The following is a 20,165-nucleotide window of genomic DNA, read 5'->3' as shown; positions in this document are numbered from 1 at the left end:
GTTTGGGGACCACACGATTTCATCTCTGCTCTTTGCGGATGATCTTGTCGTGTTGGCCCCTTCAAACCAGGACCTTCAGCATGCACTGGGACGGTTTGCAGCCGAGTGTGAAGTAGTGGGGATGAGGACCTAGGACACGCTGGAGGGACTATGTCTCCTGGCTGGGTCATCATCATCTTCCTCGGTGTCCCCCCGGAAGAGCTGGAGGAAGTGTCTAGGGAGAGGGATGTCTGGGCATCTCTGCTTAGACTGCTGCCCCCGTGACCCGGCCCCGGATAAGTGGAAGATGATGATGACCTGTTCAATTTCTCATTAATGCAATTATATAATCAACCAATCACATGGCAGTTGCTTCAATGCATTTAGGGCTGTGGTCCTGGTCAAGACAATCTCCTGAACTCCATACTGAATGTCAGAATGGGAAAGAAAGGTGATTTAAGTAATTTTGAGCGTGGCATGGTTGTTGGTGCCAGACGGGCCGGTCTGAGTATTTCACAATCTGCTCAGTTACTGGGATTTTCCCGGACAACCATTTCTAGGGTTTACAAAGAATGGTGTGAAAAGGGAAAAACATCCAGTATGCAGCAGTCCTGTGGGGGCGAAAATGCCTTGTTGATGCTAGAGGTCAGAGGAGAATGGGCTGCCTGATTCAAGCTGATAGAAGAGCAACTTTGACTGAAATAACCACTCGTTACAACCGAGGTATGCAACAAAGCATTTGTGAAGCCACAACACGCACCACCTTGAGGCGGATGGGCTACAACAGCAGAAGACCCCACCGGGTACCACTCATCTCCACTACAAATAGGAAAAAGAGGCTACAATTTGCACGAGCTCACCAAAATTGGACAGTTGAAGACTGGAAGAATGTTGCCTGGTCTGATGAGTCTCGATTTCTGTTGAGACATTCAGATGGTAGAGTCAGAATTTGGCGTAAACAGAATGAGAACATAGATCCATCATGCCTTGTTACCACTGTGCAGGCTGTTGGTGGTGGTGTAATGATGTGGGGGATGTTTTCTTGGCACACTTTAGGCCCCTTAGTGCCAATTGGGCATCGTTTAAATGCCACGGCCTACCTGAGCATTGTTTCTGACCATGTCTATCCCTTTATGACCACCATGTACCCATCCTCTGATGGCTACTTACAGCAGGATAATGCACCATGTCACAAAGCTCGAATCATTTCAAATTGGTTTCTTGAAAATGACCATGAGTTCACTGTACTGAAATGGCCCCCACAGTCACCAGATCTCATCCCTATAGAGCATCTTTGGGATGTGGTGGAACGGGAGCTTTGTGCCCTGGATGTGCATCCCACAAATCTCCATCAACTGCAAGATGCTATCCTATCAATTTGGGCCAACATTTCTAAAGAATGCTTTCAGCACCTTGTTGAATCAATGCCACGTAGAATTAAGGCAGTTCTGAAGGCGAAAGGGGGTCAAACACAGTATTAGTATGGTGTTCCTAATAATCCTTTAGGTGAGTGTACACTACCTTCCAAAAGTTTGGGGATCATTACAAAAACCTTTTGCGACTTTTCAGATGTTAGCACCACTGAAAATGTTTGTGCTGATTAAAGAAGCAATAAAACTGGCCTTCTTTAGACTACAGTTAGGTCCGGAAATATTTGGACAAGTTTTGTTATTTTGTCTGTTTACCAGAATATAGTCAAGTTACTGATAATGAGTTTGGGCTTAAAGTGCAGTCTCTCAGCTTTTATTCAAGGGTATTCCCATCCAAATTGGAGAAAGTGTTTAGGAATTACAGCTCTTTTATATGTAGCACCCTCTTTTTCAAGGGACGTAAAGTAATTGGAATTTGACTCAAAAGCTGTTTATTGGACAGGTGTGGGCAATCTTAGTTATTTCTTCATCAATTTGCATGTTAAAGGTCTGGAGTTGAATTCATTTGTTGCATTCGCATTTGGAAGCTGTTGCTGTGAACCCACATGCGGTCAAAGGAACTCTCAATGCAAGGGAAATTGAAAAGTTAAAATTCCTAAAAAGTTTTACAATATTTTTGTTCAATCCCTTGAATAAAAGCTGAAAGTCTGCACTCCAACTGCACCTCACTTGGTTCATTTCAAATCATTGTGGTGGTGTACAGAGCCAAAATTGTGTCAGTGTCCAAATATTTCCAGACCTAACTGTATTTCAGTATCTTCAATCTCTGTGGGTTCGATTACAGGATCAAATGTCCAGAAACTGAAGATCTCGTACAATGTTGTGTACTACTCCTTTCACAGAACAGCGCAAACTGGGTCTAACCAGAATAGAAAGATGGGTGGGAAGCCCTGGAGTAAAACTGAGCAAGAGGACAAATACATTATGTAGTTTGAGAAACAGACGTCTCCCAGGTCCTCAACTGGCAGCTTCATTAAAAAGTACCACATAACACCAGTCTTAAAGTCAATAGTGAAAAGCCATATCTCATACTGGCCAATAAAAAGAAATAATTATGATGAGCAAAAGAACCCAGACACTGGACAGGGGCAGATCTATAGAAAGGCCAGTATCCCGGAGTTGCCTCTTTGTTGTGTAAATGGTCTTATTACACATTTTCAGATCTGACTAGTCTGTGTGGCATTCTGTTGCAGTGGTTCCCATCCTCTAGGTTTTTAGCAGGTTGTTGACATCTTTTTTATTTTTATAGTCGGTTGTTATTTTAATGATCTCATGAATAATGATCCATTCATTTTCACTATAAAATGTTTTACTTTTTTAATAACTGAAAGGTAATTTTAACAGGAATTTGGTGGTCCCAGAACAGATTTTCCTTTCTAGGCTCGGAGTTAGTTAAACTTCAGTATCGTAAACTATAGTTTCCAAACTATAGGTGCAGTTGAATGTGTGCTTCCCAACCAAAACCATGGTCTCATGACTGAAAAGGAAATTAAATCTTCCCTTACTATACATTTTAGATGTCTAGGCTGGACCTAACGTGTAGACTACTAAAGGTTTTGGCATTCCCTGACCACACTGTCCAGGCAGCTTATTTTGTGAAGAGACAGTTGTCTGACCCGGTGAGACACTGACCAGGCCCAGTTTCCCCACCCTCCGTCTCCCCGACTCATACCAGAGGTTGAGGACAATGCTGCACTTTCAAAAGGGAACAGCGACTGAGGCATGTCAGCGCCCACATTTAGGGCTGGGCCCAAAGTTGAATCAGAGCTTTGAACCACCCACTGGATGCTCACTTCAAGCTGTCTGCAATTAACTCCAAGCTGTCTGCATTTGAACTGGTGGGTCAACATATATATACTTTTTTCAGCATAGCTTTTCACACAATACAACATATCCATACTTCTTGCAGACCACTCCAAGTGGTCTTAAAGCTACAGGTATGGAAAATAACAGATTTTATGGAGATGCCTTTTTACAATGGAAATACAGTGGGGCAGAAAAGTATTTAGTCAGCCACCAATTGTGCAAGTTCTCCCACTTAAAAAGATGAGAGAGGCCTGTAATTTTCATCATAGGTACACTTCAACTATAAGAGACAAAATGAGGAAAAGAAATCCAGAAAATCACATTGTAGGATTTTTAATGAATTCATTGGTAAATTCCTCGGTAAAATAAGTATTTGGTCACCTACAAACAAGCAACATTTCTGGCTCTCACAGACCTCTAACTTCTTCTTTAAGAGTCTCCTCTGTCCTCCACTCGTTATCTGTATTAATGGCACCTGTTTGAACTTGTTATCAGTATAAAAGACACCTGTCCACAACCTCAAACAGTCACACTCCAAACTCCACTATGGCCAAGACCAAAGAGCTGTCAAAGGGCACCAGATACAAAATTGTAGACCTGCACAAGGCTGGGAAGACTGAATCTACAATAGGTAAGCAGCTTCGTGTGAAGAAATCAACTGTGGGAGCAATTATAAGAAAATGGAAGACATACAAGACCACTGATAATCTCCCTCGATCCGGGGCTCCATGCAAGATCTCACACCATGGGGTAAAAATGATCCTAAGGACAGTGAGCAAAATTCCCAGAACCACACGGGGGGACCTAGTGAATGACCTGCAGTGAGCTGGGACCAAAATAACAAAGGCTACCACCAGTAACACACTACGCCACCAGGGACTCAAATACTGCAGTGCCAGACCCCCTGCTTAAGCCAGTACATGTCCAGGCCCGTCTGAGGTTTGCTAGAGAGCATTTGGATGGTCCAGAAGAGGATTGGGAGAATGTCATATGGTCAGATGAAACCAAAATAGAACTTTTTGGTTAAAACTCAACTCGTCGTGTTTGGAGGAGAAAGAATGCTGAGTTGTATCCAAAGAACACCATACCTACTGTGAAGCATGGGGGTGGAAGCATCATGCTTTGGGGCTGTTTTTCTGCAAAGGGACCAGGACGACTGATCCGTGTAAAGGAAAGAATGAATGGGGCCATGTATCGTGAGATTTTGAGTGAAAACCTCTTTCCATCAGCAAGGGCATTGAAGATGAAACGCGGCTGGGTCTTTCAGCATGAGAGTGATCCCAAACGCAGCGCCTGGGCAACGAAGGAGTGGCTTCGTAAGAAGCATTTCAAGATCCTGGAGTGGCCTAGCCAGTCACCAGATGTCAACCCCATAGAAAATCTTTGGAGGGAGTTGAAAGTCTGTGTTGCCCAGTGACAGCCCCAAAACATCACTGCTCTAGAGGAGATCTGCATGTAGGAATGGCCCAAAATACTAGCAACAGTGTGTGAAAACCTTGTGAAGACTTACAGAAAACATTTGACCTCTGTCATTGCCAACAAAGGGTATATAACAAAGTATTGAGATTAACTTTTGTTATTTCTACGTATTTTCCACCATAATCTACCAATAAATTCATTAAAAATCCTACAATGTGATTTCCTGGATTTTTCCCCCTCATTTTGTCTCTCATAGTTGAAGTGTACCTATGATGAAAATTACAGGCCTCTCTCATCTTTTTAGTGGGAGAACTTGCACAATTGGTGGCTGACTAAATACTTTTTTGCCCCACTGTAGCTAAAAAAATTAATTTGTTCATTGCTTAAAAACCACTAGACAAAGGAGTAATACAGAATATGCTGTTTTTTTTTGGTCATATATACATTAGTGCTTTAATTGTTCTGGGATATGAAAGAATAATGGTATGGAAATGGACAGAGAGAGAAAGAAAGATTTTACCATTGGCAGGCATGTAGGTGAAGCGCTGGTATTGGCTTCTTTTCCTCTTGCCATTGCACACATAGAAGTTCACCTGAACAGGATTTGATATCCTCTGGTTCCGATAAGGAGGGATTTCAATGAGAAGAGATGTCTGCAATGCAAAGTAAAAGGGAACGCCACGAATAGTCAGAACCAATTTATACCCATACATTGCCTAGTGAACGTCTATACCACCATTTTCACATGTTAGTCCTTTGATTTCGTTCCTTACTTTTTTATATAACTTTTTCAAGTGTAATAAAGAATATTGTAGGGTGTGCAATGGGATAATAGCAACACCAGAATGACTGTTAATGAGAATATATTTCATTCAATAACATTCATGCACTGTTTGTATAGCGGGTAAGTAACATATCATGAAATAATGTACTGTGATCATTATAGATATTGTCTGCTTTGCGTATTTGGGATTGGAGAACTGTTCCACACGGGTGATTGTGGCCTGATATCACCTGGTAATCAATGATAAATAGAAAATGTATAATGGGTGTCAAACATATTGGACTGTATGCAAGTAAGGTGAATTATTTCATTGTTCACATTTATTGTGAAACAATGTGTATTTGTGTAAGGAAAGCGTTTGCAGAAAACATTTGTGTTGGAAACAAATTTCCACATAGTTTTGTGGTCTGAATTCAATGATAAATAGAAGAATGGGTGTCAAAAACATATTGGACTGTTTGCACAAAAGGTGAATTATTTCATTGTTCTGTTCACATTTATTGTGATACAATGAATATATTTGTTAGAAAAGGGTTTGCAGAAAACATTTGTGTTGGAAAAACGATTCGCCATGGTTGTGTTGTGGTCAGAATTCATTGGCTATAAACAATATGTAAGCTTTACATATTGTTTATAGCCAATAAGTAAAAGTGAAAAGGGGGGAAAACCACCCCAATGGTTAAAACAAGTTTTTTATTTGCAAAAAAGATTGAACACGTAAAAAATATTTGTTACTTTTGTAATTGTAAAAACTTTTTGCAAACTTGGAAAAAAGATTTGCAAATGTATGATTACTTTTGTAGTTGTATAAAAATGAGCAAAATTGTAACTAAATTGATATTTGGAATCATGCAACTCATTATTAACACTTGTAAAATACAGACATGTTTTGACACAAAAATTTCACAAGAGATTTTTATTTGTATATCATAGTCTGCGATAGTACATTTCACAGCGTTTGCAAGTGGAGATACCCATGAGGACTCTGATTGACAGGCCTTAGCGTTTTCTGAACAATGAACTGAATGCATCGTGAACACAACATGTTTTCACCTTTAAACCAATCTGAGTAGATTCAGGAACATGCAGCGCCAGTGTTTCAACTGGTTTCAAATTGTAGTGATGCCCAGGAAAAAAACATGGTTAAACAGTCAGCTTCTCGTAGCCTACCTCAGTTTTGATAGGTTAACAAATGTTTTAGATGACCTTTCCACCTTGCTAGATCAAAGCACAACATTTTACTGGAGTCTACTAGCTAAATTACTCAAATTTAAATCTAGCAACTAGCAAAGAACTTACAAGGCTACGACCGTTTTGCCTTTGTATTTAACATGAGAATAATATAAATTCACTTTCCATGATTAATATTTTGTATTAGACTAGTTTGGGCATATACATACCAGTTTAATATGGTTCACATTCATTCATTCATTCATCTTCTTCCGCTTCATCCGGGGCCGGGTCGCGGGGGCAGCAGTCTAAGCAGAGATGCCCAGACTTCCCTCTCCCCAGACACTTCCTCCAGCTCTTCCGGGGGGACACCGAGGCGTTCCCAGGCCAGCCGGGAGACATAGTCCCTCCAGCGTGTCCTAGGTCTTCCCCGGGGTCTCCTCCCGGTGGGACGGGACCGGAACACCTTCCCAGCAAGGCGTTCCGGAGGCATCCGAAACAGATGCCCAAGCCACCTCAGCTGACCCCTCTCGATGTGGAGGAGCAGCGGCTCTACTCCGAGCTCCTGCCGGGTGACCAAGCTTCTCACCCTATCTCTAAGGGATCGCCCAGCCACCCTGCGGAGAAAGCTCATTTCGGCCGCCTGTATCCGGGATCTTGTCCTTTCGGTCATGACCCAAAGCTCATGACCATAGGTGAGAGTAGGAACGTAGATTGACCGGTAAATCGAGAGCTTCACCTTGCGGCTCAGCTCTTTCTTCACCACGACAGACCGATACATCGACCGCATTACTGCAGAAGCTGCACCGATCCGTCTGTCAATCTCCCGTTCCATCCTTCCCTCACTCGTGAAAAAGACCCCTAGATACTTAAACTCCTCCACTTGAGGCCAGCACTCTCCACCAACCTGACGTGGGCAAGCCACCCTTTTCCGACTGAGGACCAAGGCCTCGGATTTGGAGGTACTGATTCTCATCCCCACCGCTTCACACTTGGCTTCAAACCGTCCCTGCGCATGCTCAAGGTCCTGGTTTGAAGGTGCCAACACGACAACATCATCCGCAAAGAGCAAAGACGAAATTGTGTGGTCCCCAAACCTGACACCCTCCGGCCCCAAGCTCCTGCTTCGGTCGTATAGGGACCAGACAGCCCTTAGCAAAGGACCCAGGACCCCATATTCCCGAAGCACCCTCCACAGGACGCCGCGAGGGACAAAGTCGAATGCCTTCTCCAAATCCACAAAACACATGTGGACTGGTTGGGCAAACTCCCATGAACCCTCCAACACCCCGTAGAGGGTATAAATCTGGTCCAGTGTTCCACGGCCTGGACGAAAACCACACTGTTCCTCCTGAATCCGAGGTTCTACTATCGGCCGTATTCTCCTCTCCAGAACCCTGGCATAGACTTTCCCGGGGAGGCTGAGAAGTGTAATCCCCCTATATTTGGAACACACCCTCCGGTCCCCCTTCTTAAAAAGAGGGACCACCACCCCGGTCTGCCATCCCAAAGGCACTGTCCCCGACCGCCACGCGATGTTGCACAGGCGTGTCAACCAAGACAGCCCCACAACATCCAGAGACTTGAGGTACTCAGGGAGGATCTCATCCACCCCCGGTGCCTTGCCACCGAGGAGTTTCTTGACCACCTCAGTGACTTCATCCCGGGTGATGGACGAGTCCACCTCTGAGCCCTCATCCTCTGCTTCCTCAATGGAAGACGTGACGGCGGGATTGAGGAGATCCTCGAAGTACTCCTTCCACCGCCCGACAACATCCCCAGTTGAGGTCAACAGCTTCCCACCTCTACTGTAAACAGCGTTGGTAGGGCACTGTTTCCCTCTCCTGAGGCGCCGGACGGTTTGCCAGAATCTCTTCGAGGCCAGCCGATAGTCCTTCTCCATGGCCTCACCGAACTCCTCCCAGGCCCGAGTTTTTGCCTCCACAACCACCCGGGCTGCAGTCCGCTTGGCCTGTCGGTACCCGTCAGCCGCCTCAGGAGTCCCACAAGCCAACCAGGCCTGATAGGACTCCTTCTTCAGCTTGACGGCATCCCTTACTTCCGGTGTCCACCACCGGGTTCGGGGATTGCCGCCTCGACAGGCACCGGAGATCTTGCGGCCACAGCTCCGAGCGGCCGCTTCGACAATGGCGGTGGAGAACATGGTCCACTCGGACTCAATATCTCCAGCCTCCCTCGGGATCCAGTCGAAGCTCTGCCGGAGGTGGGAGTTAAAGATCTCTCTGACAGGAGACTCGGCCAGACGTTCCCAGCAGACCCTTACAGTACGCTTGGGCCTGCTGAGTCTATCCAGCTTCCTCTCCCGCCATCGGATCCAACTCACCACCAGGTGGTGATCAGTTGACAGCTCCGCCCCTCTCTTCACGCGAGTGTCCAAGACATACGGCCGCAGGTCAGATGAAACGACAACAAAGTCGATCATCGGCCTGCGGCCTAGGGTGTCCTGGTGCCATGTGCACTGATGGACACCCTTATGCTTGAACATGGTGTTCGTTATGGACAAACTGTGACTAGCACAGAAGTCCAATAACTGAACACTGCTCGGGTTCAGATCAGGGGGGCCGAATATGGTTCACATCTTAAAATTATTAATTTTTTTTTCTTTGATCTCTTTTTGATACTTTATAGGAATTTCTACTCCAGAGAACAGGGTACAGTTTCAGGTCGAAAAATCATATGCAGAATGTTAACTAGCCATGTCCTAGCCATTTAATGTTTTTCCATTGTAGTAATTTATTCCTAAAACGTTTATATTGTTTTCATTCAAAACAGTTTTTTGTATTTCTCAATTGTATTGTCACATTGAATGAACTGTCATGACCCTTCCTCCGTGGCGTGTCTGTTTTGTGTTTTTCGTTGGTTTCATTGCTCAGTGAGTTTCTCCCCTGTGCGCTAGCTTCTGTCTGTGTGTTTATTGTTGTCTGTCTGTTCCGGTCTCCCGGGATACGAATGAGGGGGCAGAACATCCTCACATTCCTGTGCCCAACTGCTCCAACTCCGCAATCACACACCTGTTCCTGCTCAGCTCATCACCAGCGGTATTTAGGAGGAGTCCTGATGTCATCTCCCTGCCGGATTGTTAGTCGCCTTAGTAGGTTCATAATGTACCAGCTCTATTCTGTGCTTCATTTGCTTTTCACGTTCCCCTGTTTCTAATTATGTTTCCCATACCCTGCCTAGACACACCTGCCTTGGGAGATTCACCTGTCTCACCTGGATTTCCAGACCTGCCCTGCCCTGCCACCTGGATTACCCACCTGCTTCACTTACCTGGGACCCTGGACCTTCGCACCCCAAACCCGCTCCTTACTCCAACCCCACCTTGCGTTTTGTTTCACCGTTGTTGTGCTTCAGTTCAATAAATCTTCTTTAATACTTCCCATGTCCAATCTGTGTTTGGGTTCAGGTCTTGACAACTCTGACAAGAACTGGATAAAAGGTTTGTATAGTATCAACAACAGAGGTATGAGCAGGTAGGAGAAGCCGACCATGCCGAGACCTGTTTCGCCTCCTCTGCAATGCATCAGTATCAAGTTTAAACACTGGTGTTCCAGAATCTACTCAGACTGGTTAAAAGGTGAAAACGGGACAGACTCAGTTCATTTGTCAGAAAAGCTATACCGTGCCAATCAGTCCACATTTCCGCTTGCAGATGCTGTGAAACAGTGATTTACAAATAAAATAAAATAAATGTCACACTTCTAGCGAAGTTTTTGTGACAAAACTCTGAGTGTCAGTATTTTACATTTGTTAATGATGAGATGCATGATTCCAAATATCAAGTTAGTCACAATTATTCACATTTCTATACAACTACAAAAGTAATTACAAGTTTGCAAATCTTTTTTATAAGTTTACAATATGTTTTTACAATTACAAAAGTAATTCCCCAAAAAAATTGCAAATAAGTGTGCAACCTTTTTTACAAATGAAAAAACATACACTCACCTAAAGGATTATTAGGAACACCATACTAATACAGTGTTTGACCCCCTTTCGCCTTCAGAACTGCCTTAATTCTATGTGGCATTGATTCAACAAGGAGCTGAAAGCATTCTTTAGAAATGTTGGCCCATATTGATAGGATAGCATCTTGCAGTTGATGGAGATTTGTGGGATGCACATCCAGGGCACGAAGCTCCCGTTCCACCACATCCCAAAGATGCTCTATTGGGTTGTGATCTGGTGACTGTGGGGGCCATTTCAGTACAGTGAACTCATTGTCATGTTCAAGAAACCAATTTGAAATGATTCGAGCTTTGTGACATGGTGCATTATCCTGCTGTAAGTAGCCATTAGAGGATGGGTACATGGTGGTCATAAAGGGATGGACATGGTCAGAAACAATGCTCAGGTAGGCCGTGGCATTTAAACGATGCCCAATTGGCACTAAGGGGCCTAAAGTGTGCCAAGAAAACATCCCCCACACCATTACACCACCACCACCAGCCTGCACAGTGGTAACAAGACATGATGGATCCATGTTCTCATTCTGTTTAATTCTGACAATGAGTTCACTGTACTGAAATGGCCCCCACAGTATTAGTATGGTGTTCCTAATAATCCTTTAGGTGAGTGTATGTTGCTGTTTTGCCTTCATATCTTTGGTTGCTACTGTATATAATTTAACATTTAAAATAGCATCTAATTCAAATATAGATCCTTAACCCAAAAATCCAGTCAAATACTGCATCTCCTTAGACCCAAATACATTTTATTTTGCATTAATGGTACATAGGTATGATTTTGTTTGTGGCTATTAGCCAATTTCTTTTATACAAGGATAGTGATCATATATTTATTATCACAGTTGTTTGGCTCCTTTTAAAATTATAATGATAACAGAAATCACCCAAATTGCCCTGATCAAAAGTTTACATACCCTTGAATGTTTGGCCTCGTAAAATGGCAATTAAAGGTGAATTTCCCACACCTGTGTCTTTTAAAATTGCAATTAGTGTCTGTATAAATAGTCAATGAGTTTGTTAGCTCTCACATGGATGCACTGAGCAGGCTAGATACTGAGCCATGGGGAACAGAGAAGAACTGTCTAAAGTCCTGCGTAACAAGGTAATTGAACTTTACAAAGATGGAAAATTACATAAAAAGATATCCAAAGCCTTGCAAATGCCAGTCAGTAATGTTCAATCACTTATTAAGAAGTGGAAAGTTCGGGGATCTCTTGATACCAAGCCAAGAAAGATTTCAGCCAAAACTGCCAGAAGAATTGTTCGGGATACAAAGAAAAACCCACAGGTAACCTCAGGAGTAATACAGGCTGTTCTGGAAAAAGACTGCGTGGTTATCTCAAGGACCACAAAAAAGCCTGGTTACAATATGCCGACAACACCTTGACATGCCTCACAGCTTCTGGCACACTGTAATTTGGAGTGACAAGACCAAAATAGAGCTTTATGGTCACAACCATAAGCGCTATGTTTGGAGAAGGGTCAACAAGGCCTATAGTGAACAGAATACCATCCCCACTGTGAAGCATGGTGGTGGCTCACTGATGTTTTGGGGGTGGGTGAGCTCTAAAGGCACAGGGAATTTTGAGAAAATTGATGGCAAGATGAATGCAGCATGTTATCAGAAAATACTGGCAGACATTCTTTTGCATGAAAGCCGCGCATTGGACGCTCTTGGACTTTCCAGCACGACAATGACCCTAAGCATAAAGCCAAGTTGACCCTCCAGTGGTTACAGCAGAAAATGGTGAAGGTTCGGGGTGGCCATCATAGTCTCCTGACCTTAATATCATCTAGCCACTCTGGGGAGATCTCAAACGTGATGTTCATACAAGATGACCAAAGACTGCCTGACATGGAGGCCTTTTGCCAAGAAGAATGGGCACCTGCAAGAATTCGGGGCCTCATAGACAACTATTACAAAAGACTGCACGCTGTCATTGATGCTAATGGGGGCAATACACAGTATTAAGAAAAAGGTATACAGACTTTTGAACAGGGGTCAGTTCATTTATTTTCTTTGTTGCCATGTTTTGTTTTATGAGTGTGCCATTCTGATTCACCTTATGTGAATCCCATAAGAAATAAAATACATATGTTTTGCCTGCTCACTCATGTTTTCTTTACATATATTACCAATTCTCCAAGGGTATGCAAACTTTAGAGCACAACTGTACTTGTGTTTGCGCTAACAATGTATATTTCCCCAAAAAATAATTTGACATACTGCGGTTGCCAAAAACTAATCATTTTTTAAGTCAACTTTCACCAGCAACCGAAAATGCACGCAGACACTTTTAGTTACACCTTAGTTTCCAAACAAATATTAGAAAACACGAGATATTTTACAAATAGCCATCAAGTATCTGTATTTAAATTACACTTTATATTTTGTTTGGAACAACAACTACTTTATCCTCTACTTATTTTACATCCAATTTAGTGAGTGTTTCTGATACTTGCACCAACTAATCTTAATGAAGCCCCAGCTCAAATATTAGAAAACAATTTAAATAGTATTTTAACCCAAGCCTCGGGAGTAACTCAATAGTAGTCACATATCTCAGCCCAGCTAGGTTCTATTGCAGACTGAGGGAGGAGATGAGCACAACAGAATGGAAGTCATTTATATTGGCATTAGGTTTTGGAGTTAGGCTGCCACTGACAGGTGCATGTGAGGCCTGACACACTTTATATAAATCAGTACAGCCATAAACTAAAATGAAGCCAGATGAAGCACTACTGTTACATAGCACATCACATTCAGATTCCACCCTGAACCATCCTCCACCCCTGATAACGCATCAGAGGATTAGTGGATGAAAAAAACAATACAGTTAATTGTCCATCATACTTTTAGTTGTATGATGCTCTCGATGCTGGTGTGGACAGAATTTGTTTTATAATGTGTGAGTTTGTGTGCATGGCCAACAGAAAAGGAGGGTTAGATGGGCGGGTTTTGAATTAGCCACTGAGAGGATAAAAACACATACACAATTTAAGCTTTAGAGATATGGTTAGGTTATTAGGTTATATTTAGTTGTGAAATGTTATATCAATAGTTGTTAGGGCACAGCAGGGACGTCGCTAGGCCTATTTTAGGGGGGATTTGTTATGCATTAATTTATGTGTCTGCAATGTTGACAATAACATTGTCCAAATAGTTTTTGTACACAAAATATGCTGTCATTTTTTAATTGTTCATCCAGTATGGATGAACATACACCCAAATTACAATAATCTGCAGTTTACCCATTTTTATCTTCATCATCACCAAAACAGTTTTTTCAGCAAAAGTGCTGAGAAACAGTTAAGATTTATTTTTTCACTATTCAACCAATCAAATGTATTTATAAAGCCCTTTTTACAACAGCAGTTGTCACAAAGTGATTTTACAAAAAGACATATTGGAATATGTCTGAAGTTCACTGTAACACTGAATGTATTTTTGTAGGCTGAATGAAGTGTTGGCTCCAAAAGTAGCTGGCACAGGTTAGAATTTCTTAACACAATCATAAGAAATACCACAATCTACCACAACCATTTTAATTTGATATTAATACTAAGGCCCCTTCCACACTGCCACCATTCTACTGTTAGCATCACTGTCCACATAAAAATTATTTAAGGCAGAGTGTAAAACATTTTCTCATTCTTAACAGACCGCCATTGTGTTTCTTGAGTTAATACTCATACCTAATTTGAGCAACAGTATGACATAAAACTGTCTATGACCAACCCTAGACTAAACATTGCCATAGCCGACAGGCAGAAGGAACATTAAGGTCCATTATAATGCAATTATTGGTGAGTAACACCTCAAAATGTTTTTTGTTCCCCTCTTTATGTCTTCCCCATTAGAGGAAGACAAGACAATGAATGATGCAGTGAGTGTTTTACATTCCCCAGCGCTTAAAGCTATGTAGCAAAATGGTTAAACCTGGCCACGGTTTTGTCTTTGTTTAGAATGGGAGTATTCCAGCAGTCTGAACTGTGAAGAAAGCTCGCACAGATGTGTGGCAACAGTGGTGAGTGTATGTGTGTCTGCATGTGGGCACGGGAGGATACAGGGAGCAGGTGCACCGCCTCACATATAAGACATTCTCTAATCCCATAGTCTCAGTTCTAGTCACCCGGAAGAACAGAGTGCTTTGGGTGACTCACCTGGGCTCTAGCCTGCCAGCAGCAGCATCCTCACACACCCCCCAGCTGTCCCAAACCTAGACAGCTAGCACCTCCCTGCCAAGTGAAAACCCCACAGGGAGACACTGAACTCTGCAGAACCTTTTGAAAACCTGAAGCTCAGCACAGTTTCTCCAGGTGTGTACTTAATTTCCAACTAAACTGAATCAGGACTGTGTCCCACAGACGCAGGTGTTATGCTGTATGTTGTGCTTTTCAGATGGAGAACAGCAGAGTGTTTTCCATCCAACACAAACAATGCTGTGAGATACTTCTTTTGTGCTTATATAGGACTTACAGACTTGGAGGAGTCCTTGTGAATCTTGGCCTCTGTCTCCCATAGGTGATGGCCATCTACAGATGGGAGAGTAGAGAAAAATGAGGGTGAACATGTGGGACACTATATTGTGAGAAATGTAGTATTCAGACATGCATAAATGAGTAACCACTGAAAAATGTCTAGACCAATGGGACCCCCAATCACAAGCTACAGTGCTGAGAAAATATAAACACTATTGTTTAAGATATCCGGGTTTTATGCATTATACACACATACAGTATCTCACCCCTCACATTTTTGTAAATATTTGAGTGTATCTTTTCATGTGACAACACTGAATAAATGACACTTTGCTACAATGTAAAATAGTGAGTGTACAGCTTGTATAACAGTGTAAATTTGCTGTAACCTCAAAATAATTCAACACACAGCCATTAATGTCTAAACTGATGGCAACAAAAGTGAGTACACCCTAAGGGAAAATGTCCAAATTGGGCCCAATAAGCCATTTTCCCTCCCCGGTGTCATGTGACTTGTTAGTGTTACAAGGTCTCAGGTGTGTATGGGAAGCAGGTGTTTTAAATTTGGTGTCATCTCTCTTTCACTCCCTCATACTGGTCACTGGAAGTTCAACATGGCACCTCATGGCAAAGAAGGTTGTCTTTGGGAAATAGACTTATGAGTGCTGCCAGCACTCCTCCATGAACTGCCACCTCTCCTCCATGAACTGCCACCTTAACGTGGTGGAGGGGTTTGAGTACCCGAGTGACCCTAGGAGCTATGTTGTCTGGGGCTATATGCCCCTGGTAGGGTCTCCCAAGGCAAACAGGTCCTAGGCGACGGGTCAGACTAAGAGCGGTTCAAAACACCCCTTAATGATGAATAATTATTTGAGTTCCGTGACGTCGCCCAGTATGGCGCAGCCGGGGCCCCACCCTGGAGCCAGGCCCGGGGTTGGGGCTCGCACGCGAGCGCCTGGTGGCCGGGCCTTTCCCCATGGGGCCCGGCCGGGCATAGCCCGAAGGAGCGACGTGGGGCCGCCTTCCCGTGGGCTCACCACCCACAGGAGGGACCATAAGGGGTCGGTGCGTAGAGGATCGGGCGGCAGTCGAAGGCAGGGGCCTAGGCAACCCGATCCCTGGACACGGAAACTAGCTCTAGGGACGTGGAACGTCACCTCGCTGGCGGGGAAGGAGCCTGAGATAGTGCGTGAGGTTGAGAGGTTCCGACTGGAGGTAGTCGGAATCACCTCTACGCACGGCTTGGGCTCTGGAACCACACTCCTTGAGAGAGGATGGACTCTTCACCACTCTGGAGTTGCCCATGGTGAGAGGCGGCGGGCTGGTGTGGGTTTGCTTATAGCTCCCCAGCTCTGCCGCCATGTGTTGGAGTTTACCCCGGTGAACGAGAGGGTCGTTTCCCTGCGCCTTCGGGTCGGGGATAGGTCTCTCACTGTTGTTTGTGCCTATGGGCCGAACGGCAGTGCAGAGTACCCGACCTTCTTGGAGTCTCTGGGAGGGGTGCTGGAAAGTGCTCCAACTGGGGACTCTATCGTTCTACTGGGGGACTTCAACGCCCACGTGGGCAACGACAGTGACACCTGGAGGGGTGTGATTGGGAGGAACGGCCCCCCTGATCTGAACCCGAGTGGTGTTCAGTTATTGGACTTCTGTGCTAGTCACAGTTTGTCCATAACGAACACCATGTTCAAGCATAAGGGTGTCCATCAGTGCACATGGCACCAGGACACCCTAGGCCGCAGGTCGATGATCGACTTTGTTGTCGTTTCATCTGACCTGCGGCCGTATGTCTTGGACACTCGGGTGAAGAGAGGGGCGGAGCTGTCAACTGATCACCACCTGGTGGTGAGCTGGATCCGATGGCGGGGGAGGAAGCTGGACAGACTCGGCAGGCCCAAGCGGACTGTAAGGGTCTGCTGGGAACGTCTGGCCGAGTCTCCTGTCAGAGAGATCTTTAACTCCCACCTCCGGCAGAGCTTCGACTGGATCCCGAGGGAGGCTGGAGATATTGAGTCCGAGTGGACCATGTTCTCCACCGCCATTGTCGAAGCGGCCGTTCGGAGCTGTGGACGTAAGGTCTCCGGTGCCTGTCGAGGCGGCAATCCCCGAACCCGGTGGTGGACACCGGAAGTAAGGGATGCCGTCAAGCTGAAGAAGGAGTCCTATCAGGCCTGGTTGGCTTGTGGGACTCCTGAGGCAGCTGACGGGTACCGACAGGCCAAGCGGACTGCAGCCCGGGTGGTTGTGGAGGCAAAAACTTGGGCCTGGGAGGAGTTCGGTGAGGCCATGGAGAAGGACTATCGGCTGGCCTCGAAGAGATTCTGGCAAACCGTCCGGCGCCTCAGGAGAGGGAAACAGTGCCCTACCAACGCTGTTTACAGTAGAGGTGGCCAGCTGTTGACCTCAACTGGGGATGTCGTCGGGCGGTGGAAGGAGTACTTCGAGGATCTCCTCAATCCTGCCGTCACATCTTCCATTGAGGAAGCAGAGGATGAGGGCTCAGAGGTGGACTCGTCCATCACCCGGGCTGAAGTCACCGAGGTGGTCAAGAAACTCCTCGGTGGCAAGGCACCGGGGGTGGATGAGATCCGCCCTGAGTACCTCAAGTCTCTGGATGTTGTGGGGCTGTCTTGGTTGACACGCCTGTGCAACATCGCGTGGCGGTCGGGGACAGTGCCTTTGGGATGGCAGACCGGGGTGGTGGTCCCTCTTTTTAAGAAGGGGGACCGGAGGGTGTGTTCCAACTACAGGGGGATCACACTTCTCAGCCTCCCCGGGAAAGTCTATGCCAGGGTTCTGGAGAGGAGAATACGGCCGATAGTAGAACCTCGGATTCAGGAGGAACAGTGTGGTTTTCATCCGGGCCGTGGAACACTGGACCAGCTCTATACCCTCTACGGGGTGTTGGAGGGTTCATGGGAGTTTGCCCAACCAATCCACATGTGTTTTGTGGATTTGGAGAAGGCATTCGACTGTGTCCCTCGCGGCATCCTGTGGAGAGTGCTTCGGGAATATGGGGTCCTGGGTCCTTTGCTAAGGGCTGTCAGGTCCCTGTACGACCGAAGCAGGAGCTTGGTCCGCATTGCCGGCAGTAAGTCAGACTTGTTCCCAGTGCATGTTGGACTCCGGCAGGGCTGCCCTTTGTCACCGGTTCTGTTCATAATTTTTATGGACAGAATTTCTAGGCGCAGCCAGGGGCCGGAGGGTGTCAGGTTTGGGGACCACACGATTTCGTCTCTGCTCTTTGCGGATGATGTTGTCGTGTTGGCCTCTTCAAACCAGGACCTTCAGCATGCGCTGGGACGGTTTGCAGCCGAGTGTGAAGCGGTGGGGATGAGAATCAGTACCTCCAAATCTGAGGCCATGGTCCTCAGTCGGAAAAGGGTGGCTTGCTCACTTCAGGTTGGTGGAGAGTGCCTGCCTCAAGTGGAGGAGTTTAAGTATCTAGGGGTCTTGTTCACGAGTGAGGGAAGGATGGAACGGGAGATTGACAGACGGATCGGTGCAGCTTCTGCAGTAATGCGGTCGATGTATCGGTCTGTCGTGGTGAAGAAAGAGCTGAGATGCAGGGGGAAGCTCTCGATTTACTGGTCAATCTACGTTCCTACTCTCACCTATGGTCATGAGCTTTGGGTCATGACCGAAAGGACAAGATCCCGGATACAGGCGGCCGAAATGAGCTTTCTCCGCAGGGTGGCTGGGCGTTCCCTTAGAGATAGGGTGAGAAGCTCGGTCACCCGGGAGGAGCTCGGAGTAGAGCCGCTGCTCCTCCACATCGAGAGGGGTCAGCTGAGGTGGCTTGGGCATCTGTTTCGGATGCCTCCGGAACGCCTTCCAGGGAAGGTGTTCCGGTCCCGTCCCACCGGGAGGAGACCCCGGGGAAGACCTAGGACACGCTGGAGGGACTATGTCTCCCGGCTGGCCTGGGAACGCCTCGGTGTCCCCCCGGAAGAGCTGGAGGAAGTGTCTGGGGAGAGGGAAGTCTGGGCATCCCTGCTTAGACTGCTGCCCCCGCGACCCGGCCCCGGATGAAGCGGAAGAAGATGATGATGATGAGTGCTGCCAGCATTGCTGCAGAGGTTGAAGGCGTGGGGGGTCAGCCTGTCAGTGCTCAGACCATACGCTGCACATTGCATCAAATTGGTCTGCATGGCTGTCATCCCAGAAGGAAGCCTCTTCTAAAGATAATGCACAAGAAAGCCCACAAACAGTTGGCTGAAGACAAGCTGACTAAGGACATGGAATACTGGAATTATGGATTATTTGGTTCAGATGGTGTCAAGCGTGTGTCGCGGCAACCAGTTGAGGAGTACAAAGACAAGTGTGTCTTGCCTACAGTCAAGCATGGTTGTGGGAGTGTCATGGTCTGGGGGCGAGGGCTGCCGGCACTGGGTACCTACAGTTCTTTGAGGGAACCATGAATGCCAACATGTACTCTGACATACTGAAGCAGAGCATGATCCCCTCTCTTCGGAGGCTGGTCCGCAGGGCAGTATTCCAACATGATAACAACCCCAAACACACCTTCAAGACGACCACTGCCATGCTAAAGAAGCTGAGGGTAAAGGTGATTGACTGGCCAAGCATGTCTCCAGATCTACACCCTATTGAGCATCTCTGGGGCATCCTCAAATGGAAGGTGGAGGAGCGCAAGATCTCGTAACATCCACCAGCTCCATGATGTCGTCATGGAGGAGTGGAAGAGGACTCCAGTGGCAGCCTGTGAAGGTCTGGTGAACTCCATGCCCAAGAGGATTAAGGCAGTACTGGAAAATGATGGTGGCCACACAAAATATTGACACTTTGGGCCCAATTTGGACATTTTCACATAGGGATGTACTGCCAGCAGTTTAGACATGAATGGCTGTGTCTTGTGTTATTTTGAGGGGACAGCAAATTTAAACTGTTATACAAGCTGTACACTCACTATTTTACATTGTAGCAAAGTGTCATTTCTTCAGTGTTCAAGATATACTCAAATATTTACAAAAATGTGAGGGGTGTACTCACTTTTGTGAGATACTGTATTATTTGCATGAAACAACCTCCACCCAATATTATGTACTCATGAATACAATTACATTCATATAAGTTACTATTGGTTAA

The 20,165-nt window shown here is 45.7% G+C and overlaps 1 protein-coding gene across 2 annotated transcripts in view; it reads right to left on the bottom strand.

Annotated features, from left to right (window-relative positions):
- LOC105031624 (nuclear factor of activated T-cells, cytoplasmic 1) overlaps nucleotides 1-20,165 on the bottom strand; it is a 130,797-nt gene that overhangs the window by 40,947 nt on the left and 69,685 nt on the right. For both annotated transcript variants that reach the window (XM_029122952.2, XM_029122953.2), the window contains exons 7-8: nucleotides 15,058-15,113; nucleotides 5,155-5,287 (exon numbers count right to left, since the gene is read on the bottom strand). In XM_029122952.2, the coding sequence (XP_028978785.2) occupies nucleotides 5,155-5,287; nucleotides 15,058-15,113 (189 nt within the window). The remainder of the gene's footprint in view (nucleotides 1-5,154; nucleotides 5,288-15,057; nucleotides 15,114-20,165) is intronic.

Source organism: Esox lucius, chromosome 10 (assembly GCF_011004845.1).
Source record: "Esox lucius isolate fEsoLuc1 chromosome 10, fEsoLuc1.pri, whole genome shotgun sequence".
NCBI lineage: Eukaryota > Metazoa > Chordata > Actinopteri > Esociformes > Esocidae > Esox > Esox lucius.
The sequence above is the reverse complement of the archived record's forward strand: the minus strand, read 5'-3'. Positions and strand labels throughout refer to the sequence as shown.